The sequence below is a fragment of the Aquarana catesbeiana genome, linkage group LG11 (assembly GCF_042186555.1).
Source record: "Aquarana catesbeiana isolate 2022-GZ linkage group LG11, ASM4218655v1, whole genome shotgun sequence".
NCBI classification, from domain to species: domain Eukaryota; kingdom Metazoa; phylum Chordata; class Amphibia; order Anura; family Ranidae; genus Aquarana; species Aquarana catesbeiana.
The window spans coordinates 71,334,758-71,354,209 of record NC_133334.1 but is presented as its reverse complement, the minus strand read 5'-3'; the positions used below and the strand labels follow the sequence as shown (position 1 = coordinate 71,354,209).

At 39.8% G+C, this 19,452-nt stretch overlaps 1 protein-coding gene across 1 annotated transcript in view; it reads right to left on the bottom strand.

Moving 5' to 3' along the window:
• Positions 1-208: 208 nt before the first annotated feature.
• The window catches only part of SLC5A12 (solute carrier family 5 member 12), a 130,820-nt gene continuing 111,576 nt past the window's right edge, over positions 209-19,452 (bottom strand). The window contains exons 13-15 of the mRNA XM_073604548.1: positions 15,129-15,232; positions 7,126-7,256; positions 209-660 (exon numbers count right to left, since the gene is read on the bottom strand). Of these exons, the coding sequence (XP_073460649.1) occupies positions 499-660; positions 7,126-7,256; positions 15,129-15,232 (397 nt within the window). The 3' untranslated portion in view covers positions 209-498. The remainder of the gene's footprint in view (positions 661-7,125; positions 7,257-15,128; positions 15,233-19,452) is intronic.

Here is a 19,452-nt window from a genome sequence, read left to right as displayed (position 1 = left end):
TTTTGTTTCCAGCGGTTTAGACATTAATGGCCGTGTGTTGAGTTTTTTTGAGAGGACAGCAAATTTACACTGTTATACAAGCTGTACACTCACTACTTTACATTGTAGCAAAGTGTCATTTGTTCAGTGTTGTCACATGAAAAGATATAATAAAATATTTACAAAAATGTGAGGGGGTGTACTCTCTTTTGTGAAATACTGTGTATATATATATATATATATATATATATATATATACACAGCAACATTGTTAGCAACATTAAGTATTTCTAAATTTCAGCCCTCCAACTATTATTTAGCTGCAAATTACATCAAATATAGGATGAATATAGGATGAATAAAATAAAAAAGGATAAATACTATACAGTTGATGTCGTCCTTAGCAGCACTTTCAGTAACCAATGATGAAGATTCAGCAGAGAAACACTTTAATGCAATGAGCATCTTGATGTTACACACATCCCAATGCTGCAGTAAACATAATGGACATTGTGCTATTTACATACGACACTCTTTATCTGCACTCATGTTTGTATAAGATTTTTCTTCTTCGTTATAACCAGGTGGAGGTTTTCGGATGGAGTCATTGTCATACGCCTGTTCCTCTGGTTGGTCTGTCATTGACGTCATTGAAATATCTTTCTTCAAACCATTATGATCCTATAAAAAAAAGACATTAGCAAGAAGCCCTTAATGTGGACCTACATTAAACATTTCCTGACATGGCACAATTTTCAATAACAGTATAATTTTTTTTTATTTTTTTTAAATCCCCTTTTTTTCACTCGAATATCAGTCCTTGACCTTTAATCCAATGACTTTGATGATGACATAATTTCAGCCCATGATATTAAAAGTATGTTTTTTGCGCAAACTACAATGAACTAAACCAGTGAGTAGCTGCCAACATGAAATATGTTCCCACACAGTGATAATCTAAAAATTTGATTGATGTGGCGCTTTCTCAATAATCTAAAGTGCTAATGCAGTAATATCCAAAAACAATCTCAAGTGCTGGTGCAGTAATGAACATCCAAAATAATTCAATATGATATGAATAAAGTGCAATAATCTTCAATATGATAACAGATAAAGTGCAATATATCCAATTCTTAAATTGTGCTTTCACCATCTGTGTAAATAGTGTGCCCCAGCCTCTCACCTCACAGAGACCTAGGGTCTTTCCCTGAGGGGCACATTGTTTGCACTTTTGGACGGTGATACCACTGTATGAATATATACATACATATATACAATGTAATACTGACGTATTGACATACTGACATAGGTTGGACTTGATGGACTTGTGTCTTTTTTCAACCTCACCTACTATGTAACTATGAACTATTTTTGCACTAAGGATTTTTGCACCAAGCACTTTATGGACTTTTCATTATCTTGGTTTTTAGATGTGTTATATTATTGCACTTTATCTGTTATCATATTGAACATTATTGCACTTTATTAGTATCATATTGAATTATTTTGGATATTCATTACTGCACCAGCACTTAAGATTTTTTGTTTTGTTTTTGGATATTACTGCATTAGGAATCCTGTACTTATTAAGGTGGTATAACTATTCTAATTCTGGAAGCTTCTGGCACCAAAGGGGCAACTGAAGGGGCAACAGTTATTAAATTACAACTAAGGGCAAATCTTGTTTTTAGTTTTGGATAAAGTGGAGAGGGATTTCAACATTGGCTAGGTTTTTATAGCTGTCTCTGCCCCCGTTAGGGAGATTCTTCCTCTCCATTTGTCCTGTTTATCATTATCATTGAGCGTGAAAGTAAAAGAAAAAAAAAACAATAATTTTGGGTTGTCCCCAATAAAGTAATAGAGTAATGTAAAACAGTACAATAGTAATGTAAAATTACAATAGTAATGTAAAAAATTAACTAAAAATAACCTATAGTTTGTAGACGCTATAACTTTTGTGCAAACCAATCAATATACGCTTATTGGGATTTTTTTAACCAAAAATATGTAGCAGAATATATATTGGCCTAAACTGGTGAAGAAATTTGATGTTTTACATTTTCTGGATATGTTTTAGAGCAGAAAGTAAAAATTATTGTTTTTTTTTTTTTTTTCAAAAATGCCAGTCGTTCTTTGTTTCTAGCGCAACAAGTAAAAAAGTCAGAGGTGATCAAATATCACCAAAAGAAAGCTCTATTTGTGTGAAAAAAGGACATAAATTCTATTTAAGTACAATGTCGCATGACCACGCAATTGTCAGTTAAAATAACGCAGTGCCATATTGCAAAAAATGGCCTGGTCATGAAGGAGGGGTAAATCTTCCAGAGGTGAAGTGGTTCATTTGCAGGGGTTTCCTCTCACTTCCTGTGTTCGCTATAGGACAGGATGTGAAAGTATATCTCCCCAATGGAACACTAATGGCAAAAAAAAAACTGACAGGGGTTATAACCCTCTATTAATCTATTAAAAATTTAAAAAAAGTTTTGCCTATAGTGCTACTTTAAGCCAAAAATTTGAAAACAGGTCTACCCCTAGACCAACATAATAAACAGGTGTGCCTCCTGCAACAATAAATCTGTGGCTGTTTGCAACTACTGTATTTATTGGCGTATAACACTCACTTTTTCACCATGAAAATCGGGTGCAAATAGTGCGTGCGTGTTATACGCCAATACTTAAATTTTAGCTGCCTCGGAGGGGACAGGGAGGGGGTCGGGACGAGCGCCGTCAGATTACATACAGTGAGAATCTCCCATTTACTTGGCAGCCTCTGTAATAGGAAGTCCCATCTCCTGGGACGCCATTGGACCACTGTTCTGTCTATCATAGGAGATTCTCACTGTATGTAATCTGTCGGCGCTCGTCCCGCCCCCCTCCCTGTCCCCTCTTGGCTGCATATGGGCATCGATCAGGCTGCCCTGATGGCAATGGTGAGGCTGCTGCATTGATGGCAATGGTGAGGCTGCATTGATGGCACTTGTGAGGCTGCAGATGGGCATTAATCAGGCTGGATTGGTGGCAATGGTGAGGCTGCATATGGGCACTGACCCTTATTTTGCTTCAAAGTTCCTTATTTAAAATTTAAGGTTTTTTCCTGAAACTTCCCTCTTAAAATGAATGTGCGTGTAATACGCCGATAAATATGGTATATAATGCAACAATGTGAATAAATGCAATAAAAATATAAACAAAAAATTATTTTCAAACAGTGTCTGTTTTTGTGCAAAAAGTCTTTCAAAAACCATACTCCTACCCAAACTCACTTACCCACTCACCAGATTTCATTTAGGAGGGTCACAGAATTCTGGTAAGTGGATAGTTTGAGTGAGAGTCCATATGTGTATACTTTTGGGGAAGAAAGTATTCGACTATAGAGCATTTAGGAAAGGAAGACCGAGGACTTTTTTGATTCGCAACACTTTTTGAAGAGCGTGGTTTTGGCAGAAAACAGACACTGTTTAAGAATGTTTTTATCATTTCAGAATAAATGTACAGTATTTGTTTATATTTTTATTTTATTGTTTATTCACATTGGCACATTATATTGTTACAAACAGCCACAGATTTTTATTGTTTTGTGATGTAATAAAGAGGCACATCTGTTTATTATATTGGTCTATATGGGTAGGGCAGCACCTGTTTTCTCATTTTTGATAATCTCAGCCTAAACCAGTGGTCTCCAAGCTGTGGCCCAGGGGCCGCATGTGGCCCTTTGTTTGCCTTTATTTGGCCCTTTTTCATCCACTGATGCCAACAATGAGGCATAATACCTCCCACTGATACAACAATGGGGCATAACTCCTCCCACTGACACCAACAATGGGGCACACTTTCTCCCAATTACACCGACAATGGGGTCCAATGACATCAACGATGGGGCACAATTCCTCCCAATGGCACCAACGATGGGACACAATGACACCATCAATCAGGCACAATTTCTCCCACTGACACCAACAATGGGACACAATTCCTCACACTGACAATGGGGCACAATTCCTCTTACTGACACCAACAATGGGGCATAGTTTTTTCCCACTGACGTTAGCAACTTTTCTATTCCCAATGACCACAGTTAGGCCCCCTAAAGTTGCCTTTATTTGGCCCTTTTTCATCCACTGATGCCAACAATGAGGCATAATACCTCCCACTGACACAACAATGGGGCATAACTCCTCCCATTGACACCAACAATGGGGCACAATTTCTCCCAATTACACCGACAATGGGGTCCAATGACATAAACGATGGGGCACAATTCCTCCCAATGGCACCAACGATGGGACACAATGACACCATCAATCAGGCACAATTCCTCCCACTGACACCAACAATGGGACACAATTCCTCACACTGACAATGGGGCACAATGCCTCTTACTGACACCAACAATGGGGCATAGTTTTTTCCCACTGACGTTAGCAACTTTTCTATTCCCAATGACCACAGTTAGGCCCCCCTAAAGTTGCCTTTATTTGGCCCTTTTTCATCCACTGATGCCAACAATGAGGCATAATACCTCCCACTGACACAACAATGCGGCATAACTCCTCCCACTGACACCAACAATGGGGCACAATTTCTCCCAATTACACCGACAATGGGGTCCAATGACATAAACGATGAGGCACAATTCCTCCCAATGGCACCAACGATGGGACACAATGACACCATCAATCAGGCACAATTTCTCCCACTGACCCCAACAATGGGACACAATTCCTCACACTGACAATGGGGCACAATTCCTCTTACTGACACCAACAATGGGGCATAGTTTTTTCCCACTGACGTTAGCAACTTTTCTATTCCCAATGACCACAGTTAGGCCCCCCTAAAGTTGCCTTTATTTGGCCCTTTTTCATCCACTGATGCCAACAATGAGGCATAATACCTCCCACTGACACAACAATGGGGCATAACTCCTCCCACTGACACCAACAATGGGGCACAATTTCTCCCAATTACACCGACAATGGGGTCCAATGACATAAACGATGGGGCACAATTCCTCCCAATGGCACCAACGATGGGACACAATGACACCATCAATCAGGCACAATTCCTCCCACTGACACCAACAATGGGACACAATTCCTCACACTGACAATGGGGCACAATTCCTCTTACTGACACCAACAATGGGGCATAGTTTTTTCCCACTGACGTTAGCAACTTTTCTATTCCCAATGACCACAGTTAGGCCCCCCTAAAGTTTTAAAGACGTTAACTAGCTCTTTGTTTAGAAAGTTTGGAGACCCCTGGCCTAAACAGTATGCTACAAGCAGATTGCAGCATTTCCTTAGTCTCATCTTTCACAGTGATCAGACATTGTAACATTGCAGTAATGCACAAGGTGAGAGGGGGTGATCGTTGTCAGAAAATTAACACAGACAAAAACTGCACAGGCACCAGGATTTATTTGATGTTGTCATCTATGTACCAGCATCTCAGTCAAGGAAATAGATGATGTTAGAGCCATTGAAAAATATACAGTATCTAAAGCTAAAACTTTTTTTTTTTTCATTTTGGATAGAGTAGGAAATAGTTAAAACCACTATTAGGTTTTTTTTTCGCGGTGTCACATTGAAGGGATTTCCTTTCACCTTCTGTGGACTCAAAAGTAAAGCTACCCATACACTCTTATGCCCCGTACACACGGTCGGACTTTGTTCGGACATTCCGACAACAAAATCCTAGGATTTTTTCCGACGGATGTTGGCTCAAACTTGTCTTGCATACACACGGTCACACAAAGTTGTCGGAAAATCCGATCGTTCTAAACGCGGTGACGTAAAACGCGTACGTCGGGACTATAAACGGGGCAGTGGCCAATAGCTTTCATCTCTTTATATATTCTAAGCATGCGTGGCACTTTGTCGGATTTGTGTACACACGATCGGAATTTCCGACAACGGATTTTGTTGTCGGAAAATTTTATCTCCTGCTCTCCAACTTTGTGTGTCGGAAAATCCGATGGAAAATGTCCAATGGAGCCTACACACGGTCGGAATTTCCGACAACACGCTCCGATCGGACATTTTCCATCGGAAAATCCGACCGTGTGTACGGGGCTTAAGATTTTTTTTTTTGTTCGGCCTGCAGCAAACTTTTTTCCTCCATCTACATTAGACAGAGCAGATGGACAAATCTCTCACTGTGTCTATTGTATATTAACAGCCGCCGGCTGATTGGAGCTCTGATTCTATCTGATTGGATGCAGCCACTGTTCACTTGAATATTTTCTGCCTAGCTGCTTCAGTTTTTTTAATTAAAGTATATCAGATGGAAGGGTGGTGACAGGCTCACCCACATAGCAAATTCTGGCTGGTTCATCAGGAATCGGACAAAATTTACATGTGTGTACGACCAGGTTAAGTGAAAGGAAAAATCTCCAAAGTGAGGGAAATCCCCTCTCAGACAGTTTTCCCTGGAACAAGTGTCCTCATTGGATGATTTCCTCTCAATTTATAATTTTTGATATTCCATCACTTTTAGTCCAGCAACAAAAGTCGCCAGCACAAATAGAGATAGTGAATCTTACTAGCAAGAACACAGTCAACAATAAAAACCATAAGGAGGGTCCGTCCAACCATTCTCTACTCTATCCAAAAGCAAAAAGAAAACGTTGGTCTTTAGATAAACTTTAGGCAAGGATTTCCTCAGATTCATCATGTAGGATAGACTTTGTGAGCGCTCTTTTGAAAAAGAACAAATATTTTGGCTGTTTGCATGTAGCATTGAGGAAAACTGTGGAAATCCCTAGAGGGTAGATAGTTGTAAATTCCATAGAGATAAAGAATGCAACATTAGAGAATGCCATTGCGAAGGTGACAACCAGATGGAAAGACAAAGGTGGTTGAGAAGCTTTTTTACCAACATGATGATGCATTTTGCTATTAAAAAATAAAATAAGGAGAGCAAACATTCAAAGAGTAAAACAGAGGAGAAGCAATATGAGACACTGATGAGAAGCAGTAAATGACAAAATATGCCAGGTGAAAATATAGTAAGGCACCAAAGGAAAGCAGAAAATAGGTGTTCACTCAGGGAGAGTAATAAGCCAAAGTCAGAATATTAGAAAGCCCTGGCCTGGACAGGTGAACCTTTTATAAAACCTGGTCTGTCTATTAGAAAAACACTTACCAGCTCTTCATCAATTTCATCATGGGGAACTCCACACCAACACTTTTTCTTGTACTTCTCTGACCAGAAGCAGACCAAATTACAGACTGGCCTTATCAGCAGTGGCCTAATATTCTTTCCATGTTGGCGACCTTTACAATATTTAAACATATATATATTATTTCTGTGTATTTATAAGCAACTCACTTATTCATTCTCATGTTATTATATACAGTACATTGCATCATTCTTTGCACCTCTATCATTTATAAAATATCTAAAAAAAGGTTATGTACTCTTGAGGGCAGGTGTATCAAACTCAAGTGAAACAATAAGTCAAATTGAGAGGACAAATTTTATTTTTTTTACACTATCTCACAAAAATAAGTACACCCCTCACATTTTTGTAAATATTTTATTATATCTTTTTATGTGACAACATTAAAGAAATGACACTTTGCTACAATGTAAAGTAGTGAGTTTACAGCTTGTATAACAGTGTAAATTTTCTGTCCCCTCAAAATAACTCAACACACAGCCATTAATGTCTAAACCACTGGCAACAAAAGTGAGTACACCCCTAAGTGAAAATGTCAAAATTGGGCCCAAAGTGTCAATATTTTGTGTGGCCACCATTATTTTCTAGCACTGCCTTAACCCTCTTGGGCATGGAGTTCACTAGAGCTTCACAGGTTGTCACTGGAGTCGTCTTCCACTCCTCCATGACGACATTGCAGAGCTGGTGTATGTTAGAGATCTTGTGCTCCTCCACCTTCCGTTTGAGGATGCCCCACAGATGCTCAGATTCAGTGTGTGTGTCTCTCTCTGCTAGCAAATCGTAAGTGAAAGTAAGTTGGTTGTACGTGTGTACTTAGTTCTAGCTATTTTACTGCCCCTCCTCTTTGGTTACAATCGGTCAATAACATTCATCATCATCATTATTTTTATTTTACTCCCCCCACCCAATTCCAGCAGCGATCTTTTCTCTCTATTTCAAATCTTTTCTCTCTATGTCAAATCTTTTCTCTCTATGTAGAATAATCTTGGACTAATTTAAGGTTAGGCACATTCGACCACAGGTTCGACAAACACAGATTTTTATTGTCAGCGTCTTGTCGAATCTCCTATCTATATCAAACTATTGTCGCAACGAAAATGAAAATAAAGCATTTGTTTACGTCGGATCTTTCGGTTTTCGTATTCTGCTATTTCGTTAACGTTTGTTAAAACGATAATGAAAATACCTGAAATTCGGACGAAAATGCATTCAGACGAAAACGAATGCACATGTCTACTCCTCACCTGGTTGCTGCCACACACGCTTGACACCAACTGAACCAAATAAGTTTATCTTGGTCTCATCAGACCACAGGACATGGTTCCAGTAATCCATGTCCTTAGTCTTCTTGTCTTCAGCAAACTGTTTGTGGGCTTTCTTGTGGATCATCTTTAGAAGAGGCTTACTTTTTGGACAACAGCCATGCAGACCAATTTGATGCAGTGTGCGGAGTATGGTCTGAGCACTGACAGGCCACTCCTTAAACCTCTGCAGCAATGCTGGCAGCACTCATACGTCTATCTCCCAAAGACAACCTCTGGATATGATGCTGAGCACGTGCACTCAAGTTCTATGGTCGACCATGGGGAGGCCTGTTCTGAGTGGAACCTGTCCTGTTAAACAGCTGTATGGTCACCGTGCTGCAGCTCAGTTTTAGGGTCTTGGCCATCTTCTTATAGCCTAGGCCCTCTTTATGTAGAGCAACAATTCTTTTTTTCAGATCCTCAGAGAGTTCTTTGCCATGAGATGCCATGTTGAAATTGCAGTGACCAGTATGAGAAAGTGAGAGTGTTAACACACCTGTTTCCCATTCACACCTGAGACCTTGTAACACTAACGAGTCACATGACACCGGGGAGGGAAAATGGCTAATTGGGCCCAATTTGGACATTTTCACTTAGGGATGTACTCACTTTTGTTGACAGCGGTTTAGACATAAATGACTGTGTGTTGAGTTATTTTGAGGGGACAGCAAATTTACACTGTTATACAAGCTGTACACTCACTAATTTACATTGCAGCAAAGTGTCATTCCTTCAATGTTATGACATGAAAAGATATAATAAAATATTTACAAAAATGTGAGGGGTGTACTCACTTTTGTGAGATACTGTATATAGCTTTGTCAATTTACGCAGCACTTTATATATGCATTATACATTCACATCAGTGGCTGCCCTCAAGGAACTTACCATCTAAGGTCCCTAACTCGCATACATATACAAGGGCCATTTTATCCAGGAGCCAATTAACCTTCCAGGATGTCTTTGGAGTGGGGAGAAAACCCACGCAGGCACAGTGAGAGTATGAAAACTCCAGGCAGGTAGTGCCGTGGTTGGGATTCAAACCCACAACCCTAGTGCCAGGTGGAAGTGCTAACAACTTAGCCACTGTGCTGCCCCTACTTAATTTTGCATGGGTGCATGGGGGGCGGAGAGCATACACTCTTTACCTCTGAATCATAGCGGGCTACATGCCCTCAACATGGGTTAGCTGGGTGCAGGAGTGGATGGGGAATAGGACTTGGCCTAGAGTGTGGTATTTACAATGGATAGAAAAAGTCTACACACCCCTGTTAAAATGTCAAGTTTCTGTGATGTAAAAAAATTTGACAAAGATAAATAATTTCAGAACTTTTTCCACCTTTAATGTGACCTATAAACTGTACAACTCAATTGAAAAACAAACTAAAATATTTTAGGGGGGGGAGTTAAAATAATCTGGTTGCATAAGTGTGCACACCCTCTTATAACTAAGGATGTAGCTGTGTTCAGAAGTAAGCAATCACATAAAAACCCATGTTAAATAGGAGTTAGTACACACCTGCCATCATTTAAAGTGCCTCTGATTAACCCTAAATAAAGTTCAGCTGTTCTAGTAGGTCTTTCCTGACATTCTCTTAATCACCTGCCGACCGGCTCACGCCAGCAAAGTGGCACAGGTGCGCAAAACAACGTACCCGTACGTCGCTGCGTCGTCCACAGCTAGCGAGCGCGCACGCGCCACCAGCAGCAGGTGCGCACACACCGCTGGAGCGTGCCCACGGGTCCCGTGGACTCGATGTTCGCCTGTGGACCGTGATCGTGGCACGGAGAGGCAGAACGGGGAGATGCCTATGTAAACAAGGCATTTCCCTGTTCTGCCTAACAACATGACAGGGATCTACTGCTCCCAATGATCCGGAGCAGTGATCGCTGTCATATTCTAATGAGCCATCCCCCCTACATTTAGAACATGCTGAGGGAACACAGTTAACCCCTTGATCGCCCCCTAGTGTTTAACCCCTTCCCTGCAGTGTCATTTACACAGTAATCAGTGTATTTTTATAGCACTGATCGCTGTATAAATGTCAATGGTCCCAAAATAGTGTCAAAAGTGTCTGGCCTGTCCTCCGCAATGTCGCAGTCACTATAAAAATTGCATATCGCCGCTATTACTAATAAAAAAAAAAAATAATAAAAATGCCATAAATCTATCTCCTATTATGTAAGACGCAATAACTTTTATGAAAACCAATCATTATATGCTTATTGCGATTTTTTTTTTTTTTTTTTTTTTTTACCAAAAATATGTAGAAGAATATATATTGGCCTAAACTGTGGAAGAAATTTGTTTTTTTATATATTTTTGGGAGATATTTATTATAGCAAAAAGTAAAAAATATTGCTTTTTTTTCAAAATTGTCGCTCTTTTTTTGTTTATAGCGCAAAAAATAAAAACAGCAGAGGTGATCAAATACCACCAAAAGAAAGCTCTATTTGTGAGAAAAAAGAGGACGCCAATTTTGTTTGGATACAACGTCGCATGACCGCGCAATTGTCACTTAAAGCGACGCAGTGCCGCATCACAAAAAAGGGCTTGGTCAGGAAGGGGGTAAATCCTTCCCGGGTTGAAGTGGTTAAATTGAAAAATGAAAAAATAATTTAGTGCATCTAGACCTCCCCAGTCTTATGAGGGCAGCAAGGTGGCATTTATCCAGATATGCCAGTACAAGAGCCTAGAGTAACACCACTGTTAGGCCTCCCTTCGAGCGCAGGAGATATGTGTTATTTTTGTTGAAGTATCTGACATTTTCGTAATCGCATCTTACAGCAAAAGCCATGGTCCGCAGAGAGCTTCCAAAGCATCAGAGAGATCTCATTGTTAAAAGGTATCAGTCAGGAGAAGGGTACAAAAGAATTTCCAAGGCATTAGATATACCATGGAACACAATGAAGACAGTCATCATCAAGTGGAGAAAATATGGCACAACAGTGACATAACCAAGAACTGGACGTCCCTCCAAAATGTATAAAAAGACGAGAAGAAAACTGGTCAGGGAGGTTGCCAAGAGGCCTACAGCAACATTAAAGAAGCTGCAGGAATTTCTGGCAAGTACTGGCTGTGTGGTACACGTGACAACAATCTCCCGCATTCTTCATATGTCTGAGCTATGGGGTAGAGTGGCAAGATGGAAGCCTTTTCTTACGAAGAAAAACATCCAAGCCCGGCTAAATTTTGCAAATACACATCTGAAGTTTCCCAAAAGCATGTGGTTATGGTCTGATGAAACCAAGGTTAAACTTTTTGGCCATAATTCCAGAAGATATGTTTGGCACAAAAACAACCCTGCACATCACCAAAAGAACACCATACCCACAGTGAAGCATGGTAGTGGCAGCACCATGCTTTGGGGCTGTTTTCTTCAGCTGGAATGGGGGCCTTAGTCAAGGTAGAGGGAATTATGAACAGTTCCAAATACCAGTCAATATTGGCACAAAACCTTCAGGCTTCTGCTAGAAAGCTGAACATGAAGAGGAACTTCATCTTTCAGCATGACAACGACCCAATGCATACATCCGAATCAACAAATGAATGGCTTCACCAGAAGATTAAAGTTTTGGAATGGCCCAGTCAGACCTGAATCCCATTGAAAATCTGCAGGGTGACCTGAAGGGGGCTGTGCACAGGAGATGCCCTCGCAATCTGACGGATTTGTAGTGTTTTTGCAATAAAAAGTGGGCAAATATTGCCAAGTCAAGATGTGTCATGCTGACCTATACCCAAAATAATGAGTGCTGTAATAAAATAAAAAGATGCTTCAACAAAGTATTAGTGCAAATCATTTGTGCACATCATTGTATTTTTATAAAGTTTTTTCTATTTGGTTATTACATTTATTATTTATTAGCATACATTTACTATCACTATTTTTGTTGAATTTTGGATGGAGTATATTTATACCTTATACTTTATGGTCTTCCTGTATGCGTATTTATGCATATGCCTCTGCAGGATGCCCTGACACTGCCTGATATCTTTAATTGGATATGTATTTACAGTATACAGTTGCGCTCAAAAGTTTACATACCCTTGGAGAATTGCAAATATACAGTATGTACCATTTTTAAAGAAAACACGAGTGAGGAGGCAAAGCACTTTTTTTTTAATTTCTTAAGGGATTCATATTCAACTGCAGATCATAACAGAATGGCACAGTCATAAAACAAAACATGGCAACAAGTAAACAAATGAAATAACCCCTGTTCAAAAGTCTGCATACTCTTAGTTCTTTAACCCCTTAGCGTCAGCATCTCCTGGCCCTTTATAAGGTTTCTGATGCCAGGAGGTGGGGCAGGGTTTCTGATCATGTGGCCACTGTGATTGGCTGTTGCTCGGTCACATGATCAGAAAGCTCCCGTCTGCAAGTAGAGATTGGGAGCTTTACGTTAGACGCCTGTAACTGTGCTGGGAGCGCGCAGGGTGGGCACTTTCGGCACAGCTCTATTTACATTCAGGTACGCATATATGTGGCCACTCAGTGTTAAGGCCCACACACCAAGAGGCCGCATATGTGTGTTCAGCCGGCGTGAAGAGGGTAATACTGTGAAATGCCCCCTTTAGCATCAATGACAGCATGCAGTCTTTTGTAATAGTTGTCCATGAGGCCCAGAATTCTTGCAGGTGGTATAGCTGCCCATTGGTCTTGGCAAAATGCCTCCAGGTCGTCTTGCATAAACTGCATGTTTGAAATCTCTCCAGAGTGGCTTGATGATATTAAGGTCAGGAGACTGTTATGGCCACTCCAGAACCTTCACATTTTTCCTGCTGTATCCACTGGAGGGTCAACTTGGTGTTAGGGTCATGATAGTGCTGGGAAGTCCAAAAGCGTCCCATGTTCAGCTTTCATGCAGAGGAATGCAAATTGTCTGCCCGTATTTTCTGATAGCATGCTGCATTCTTCTTGCCACCGATTTTCACAAGATTCCCCTTGCCTTTAGAGTTCACACACCCCCAAAACATTAGTGAGCCACCACCATGCTTCACAGTGGGGATGGTATTTATTTCGCTGTTGACCCCTCTCCAAACATAGTGCTGATGGTTGTGACAAAAAAGCTCTATTTTGATCTCGTCACTCCAGATTACAGTGTGCCAGAAGCTGTGAGGTGTGTTAGGGTGTTGTCGGGCATATTGTAACCAGGTTCTTTTTGCCACTGGCAGGGTAAAGGCTACTTTCTGGCAGATCGACCATGCAGCTAATTTTTTGTTCAGGTATCGTCCTATTGTGCTTCTTGAAACAACCACACCATATTTACCCGTGGGTTTTTTTTGTACCCCGAACAATTCTTTTTACAGTTGTGGCTGCAGTCTTTCTTGCTCTACCTAACCTTGGCTTGGTATCAAGAGATCCCTGCATTTTCTAGGTCCTTATAAGTGATTGAACAGTACTGACTGGCATTTTTCAAGGCTTTGGATGTCTTTTGAAATCCTTTTTCATCCTTATAAAGTTTCATTACCTTGTTACGCAGGTCTTTCGACAGTTCTTTTTTGTTCCCTATGGCTCAGTATCTAGCCTGCTCAGTGCATGTGAGAGCCAACAAACCCATCTACTATTTATACATGGACGCTAATTGCAATTTAAAAAGCCACAGATGAGGGAAATTAACCTTTAATTGCCATTTTAACCTTTGTGTCACCTTGTGTGTCTGTACCAAGGCCAAACATTCTAAGGTATGTAAACTTTTGATCAGGGCCATTTGGATGATTTCTGTTATCATTATGGTTTAAAATGAGCCAAACAACTCTGAGAATAAATGGCTTCACATGATCACTATTCATAAATAAAAGACAGTTTTTTGGCATGATCAGTCAGATTTTCAATATCAATGCCAAAATTTTATGATTTCTGTCAGGGTATGCAAACTTTTGAGCACAACTGTAAGTGATGCTCAACCTATGATTCATATTTTGAGTTATGTATATTATGTGTTGGTCACTGTATTTTTTGCTTTTTTTTTCTGTACCATCTAGAATAATACCACTCTTCTGAAGAATTGTACCAGCAAAACACGTCGAGAGATTGCGGCCCCTCCACAGTTTTATTGTGTATTAACTTATCATTGTATACATTTTGATTTATATGGGGAAGTAGATAGTTATTTAATCTAAGCCCATAGGCACTGAAGTTATTGAAGGTCATTTTACTGTATAACTGTGGATGGAGATAACACTGCAATTAAGGGGTTACACTGTTGATGTAGCAATTTGAATATATGTTATTTTAATCACTTTTTTGTGTGTATGTTGTTTTTAATGGACTTGCAGCCTATGCTTTGGAGTGGCTGTGTTAGTCAGTATACTAATAAATGCTGATGTTTTTATAAATGTTTGAACATCATTTCTTGGATGACTAGACACCTTAAAAACCCCTCCACTCCCTTGTGACCACCTTTATAGGATGGGCACTGCTTTTCCAATGGTACTTGGAAAACCCCTACTGGGTAATAGAAGCAGACTTTTTTCCACAATTTATTCTGACCTGCTTCAATATGGCATGCTGCGGAAGAGACATGGCTCTTGTCTGCTAATTCTTCCAGATAACAATGAGTAAAATTATTTTTGTTGTATCTCTAAATTCCAACTACCATTAGTGGGGTTTACAGGAAGAGTTCTTCTCTAATAAAATATGAGCAGAAAGAATTCTCACCTGTTATAAAACTGATCAATAATCCCACAATGATGCAGCTTATATAGCCAACAGCGCTGTAGTAGAGGTAAGATATACTGTACCAGTTATCTGCCAAGACAGACCTGTAAAGAAAGAAAAATGTAATTGCTAACATGAAAGGAACTACCATATTCTGCATTGCCTATACAATTTCAACTGCATCTTGGTAGCATTAACGAAGCCCAACTGCAATTTTTTAAAATGTGTAAATGGTCTTCCAGACTGGCTACAAACAAATGAGCACCTCAGATAGCATTCCCTGCCCCGTACTTATCTTTCTCCATAAGATGTTTTCAGTGTTCCAAGTTGAATAATGACCATTGGCCAATGTTATTGGAAGTCTGATGACATAGTATGAATGAATGGGCATTAGCACAGGGCCTTTCATTCAAAGTGTAATAAAGCCTCACTTCAGGAATTAGACATAAGCTACCCTTGCAGTAGGGTGGGGTCCATTGGCTGAGAACGCTGATCGGGAGCTGGCCGGCAGACCTTTTTTAGTCATGACCCTTCGACAGACCAGCTGCCGTACACACAGGCTGAATGTTGGCTGGTTTCTATTGAACTGGCTGATGCCGCCCAACATTCGGCCTGTGAGTACTAGGCTTAAGGGTCACGGGAATTTGGTTCCAGAAGAGGGACAGTCCCTTTAAGACCTCATGCACACTGAATCTCTGAACATTGTTTCTCCTGGCAGAAGAAAAGCTGCTTAAAAAACGTGCGTAAAAGCCACGTATTGCACATGTGTTCATGTACATACACATGCATGTATATGCATTCATACATATGCATATTAATGCATTCTATTATGCATTCTATTATTATTATATATACACTAAACGAAAAGTTTGAGACTTTAAATGAAGCATATGACAGACCATAAAATGTGTAAAAGTATCAGAGTATTATCAAAAAGTATATCTAGCACATAATATATACATGCAGAATTGATATATGTACAAAACATGATTACATTGAATATATATATAGACGCATATATTGCATTGGTGTCAAGGCACATGCTGGTGGCCAGTATGTAAGGCTCCATGTGGTTAGTGGGAGACAATAATAGTAAAAGCTATAAACATATATAAAAGGAACATGATGGATTGAAGTCATGACTGCATCCTGAACAAGTCTGATGTGTTTCATGGTGTTTTGCCTATTAGCTTCATGTAAGTTCTATAGGATTGGATATTTCCTTTCCCTGCTATTGTATACATCTATGTTACCTCTCAAGGTTTTTATTAAATTTACTGGTCCTTTTCAGACATGTCGACGCATCCGCCCCTGATGAGTGTTTTTTACCATGAAATGCGTCATACCTATTAAGGATGCAGTTTTCGCTTTGTAACCAATATAGGGATGGAGACATGTCTTCTGTGTCTCATATAAAGTCCCGCCCCATTTTTCTTTTCATTATTATATACAGTCAGGTCCATAAATATTGGGACATCAACACAATTCTAATCTTTTTGGCTCTATACACCACCATAATGGATTTGAAATTAAACGAACAAGATGTTCTTTAACTGCAGACTTTCAGCTTTAATTTGAGGGTATTGACATCCAAATCAGGTGAACGGTGTAGGAATTAGAACAGTTTGTATATGTGCCTCCCACTTTTTAAGGGACTAAAAGTAATGGGACAGATTAACAATCATCCATCAAACTTTCACTTTTTAATACTTGGTTGCAAATCCTTTGCAGTCAATTACAGCCTGAAGTCTGGAACGCATAGACATCACCAGATGCTGGGTTTCATCCCTGGTGATGCTCTGCCAGGCCTCTACTGCAACTGTCTTCAGTTCCTGCTTGTTCTTGGGGCATTTTCCCTTCAGTTTTGTCTTCAGCAAGTGAAATGCATGCTCAATCGAATTCAGGTCAGGTGATTGACTTGGCCATTGCATAACATTCCACTTCTTTCCCTTAAAAAACTCTTTGGTTGCTTTCGCAGTATGCTTCGGGTCATTGTCCATCTGCACTGTGAAGCGCCGTCCAATGAGTTCTGAAGCATTTTGCTGAATATGAGCAGATAATATTGCCGAAACACTTCAGAATTCATCCTGCTGCTTTTGTCAGCAGTCACATCATCAATAAATACAAGAGTATTTTAAATAGATAGGGGGCGCTAGAGGTTATCAAAAATAATTAGGTGCATAAAAGAAGCAAACAAAGCTTCTCATTGAAGAGTGAAAAAAATATATAAAAATACTAGCAGTAACAATTCACATTTGAGTTACACATTGAAGTGATGACAGTAATAGTGATTATTGTCCCCATAACATAAGTGAATGAAGTGGTATCTTGCAATAGTGTCACAATCTTGCTGTTGTGAGAAAAATTCCGTCACCAGAAGAGAAGGAAAGGGATACACCTTGAGATAATAGATATCTGCTTACCAGATACCAATGACTCCTTTAGTTAAAAAGAGAGTCACTAGTGCTTGTGCAGGATTGTGCCTGCTCACATGGACGGCTGGATATTGGATGGTATTATAGGCATGGATCGTTCCCGTCACATTCGTTCAAGATATGGGTATATAGGAAACAAAAACAGTCTCCATAGCGTAAAACCATTTATTAAAATATAAACAATAAAAATAGCCAAGTGACCGCTTACATTAGTGGGTGCCTACCCGGCACTGGGGCTGCTCATATGTCAGGGTAACTATGAAGTTAGAAAAGACCCTTCATGTCTCATCCTAGCCGGCGTGCGTTCCAGCCCGCATGGAGGGACAGCCAGAGGATCCGGATGTTGGAAGACAAAAAGGACATGTGACCACGTTCCGCTCCGACGTACGTTTCGTTGTGAACGTCTTCAGGGAAGCGTACGTTGGTCACTAAGGTGCTGGTTTATATTAAGAGGGAAGGGGGCGGGTGATTAGCGAGCGTAACAAAAGGCTTGTGCTCGTAGCAATAAAGTTGGATAACTAGCCAATGCTTAGGAGCGGAGCTCCATCTAGTTGTTGTTAACTATACTGATCCTATTTATTCCAACTAAGACAGATATTCATTACTATCAACGTCTCCTGGAAAATTGTGGTAGTCCACCTACTGGTCAAAAACAAGTAGGCGGATATAACCCAGATTAACATTAATAAAAGGTAGCTTATGGATAATTGATAATTGGAAATTGTTGTTAGATATTAATTGATAAAAAAACAACTATTTTACCTTGTATTTTGTGCAGCCACAGTCTCGGTTTACATAACGAAAAATGATATTAAATTAGCCTATAAGGCATTATTAGACGCCAGATTATGGGGGCTCATCCAAATCAAATCAATAGTGATTAGTATGGTCCCATAGGACAGACTATGCCTCAGATCTGTCAACCCTGATTAACAGAATTCCCCTCGAAAAACAAAAAATAAAAAATAATAAAAAAATATTGAGATTAAAGATATAATCCATCATAAAGTGTGTCTCTATAGACAAGAGAAGGGGGTAGTACTGAAATTCAACTTCCTCCCATTAGTCATCTGAGGATAATATGGTTGATGAATAGTCCTAAACTCAATCATTCGTTAAAAAACAATTGAGGTCTAGATCTATATTCATCCCATATGGTTGCATACTCTGTAATTTATAAAGCCAGTACGTTTCATTTCTGGATATTGCCCTTTTCATATGGGTACCCCTCCAATCCCTTGTGATTTTGTCAATCCCATAAAATTTACATAATGCTGGATCACTATCATGGTGAAGTTTGAAGTGTCTTGAGACACTATGATTAGGATAACCATTTTTAATGTTTGTCAGATGTTCATTAATTCTTACTTTTAATTGACGTGTGGTTCTGCCCATGTATTGTAGGGAACACGGACATTCCAAAACGTAAGTTACGTGGTCAGAATCGCATGTAATGAGAGGTTTAATATTAAATTGTTGTTGGGTTACTACCGATTGAAATTGGACCTTCTTTTTCTTAGAGCCCGGTTTCCTAGTTATCTTACAAGCGTTGCATCTAGTACAATAATGGAAACCAGACCCATCCAGGAAAGTGAGGGGTTTCCTAGGGGGGTCAGGTACATTTGGGGCTAATCGGTTCCTGAGAGTGGGAGCCCTACGGTAAATAAATTTTGTTTTTTTTGGCAGGGAGGACTGGAGATCTTTATCTTTTAACAAAATGGGCCAGAATTTCTTAAAAATACCTTCTACTGTTTTGTATTGGCGATGAAAGCCCGATATAAATGCACAATCACCCTTAAATTTATTTCTTGGTTTGGGGACTAGTAGGGACTGTCTGTCCATGTTTGACACTTGTAAGACCAATTTGTCCAATACATGGGCAGGGTAAC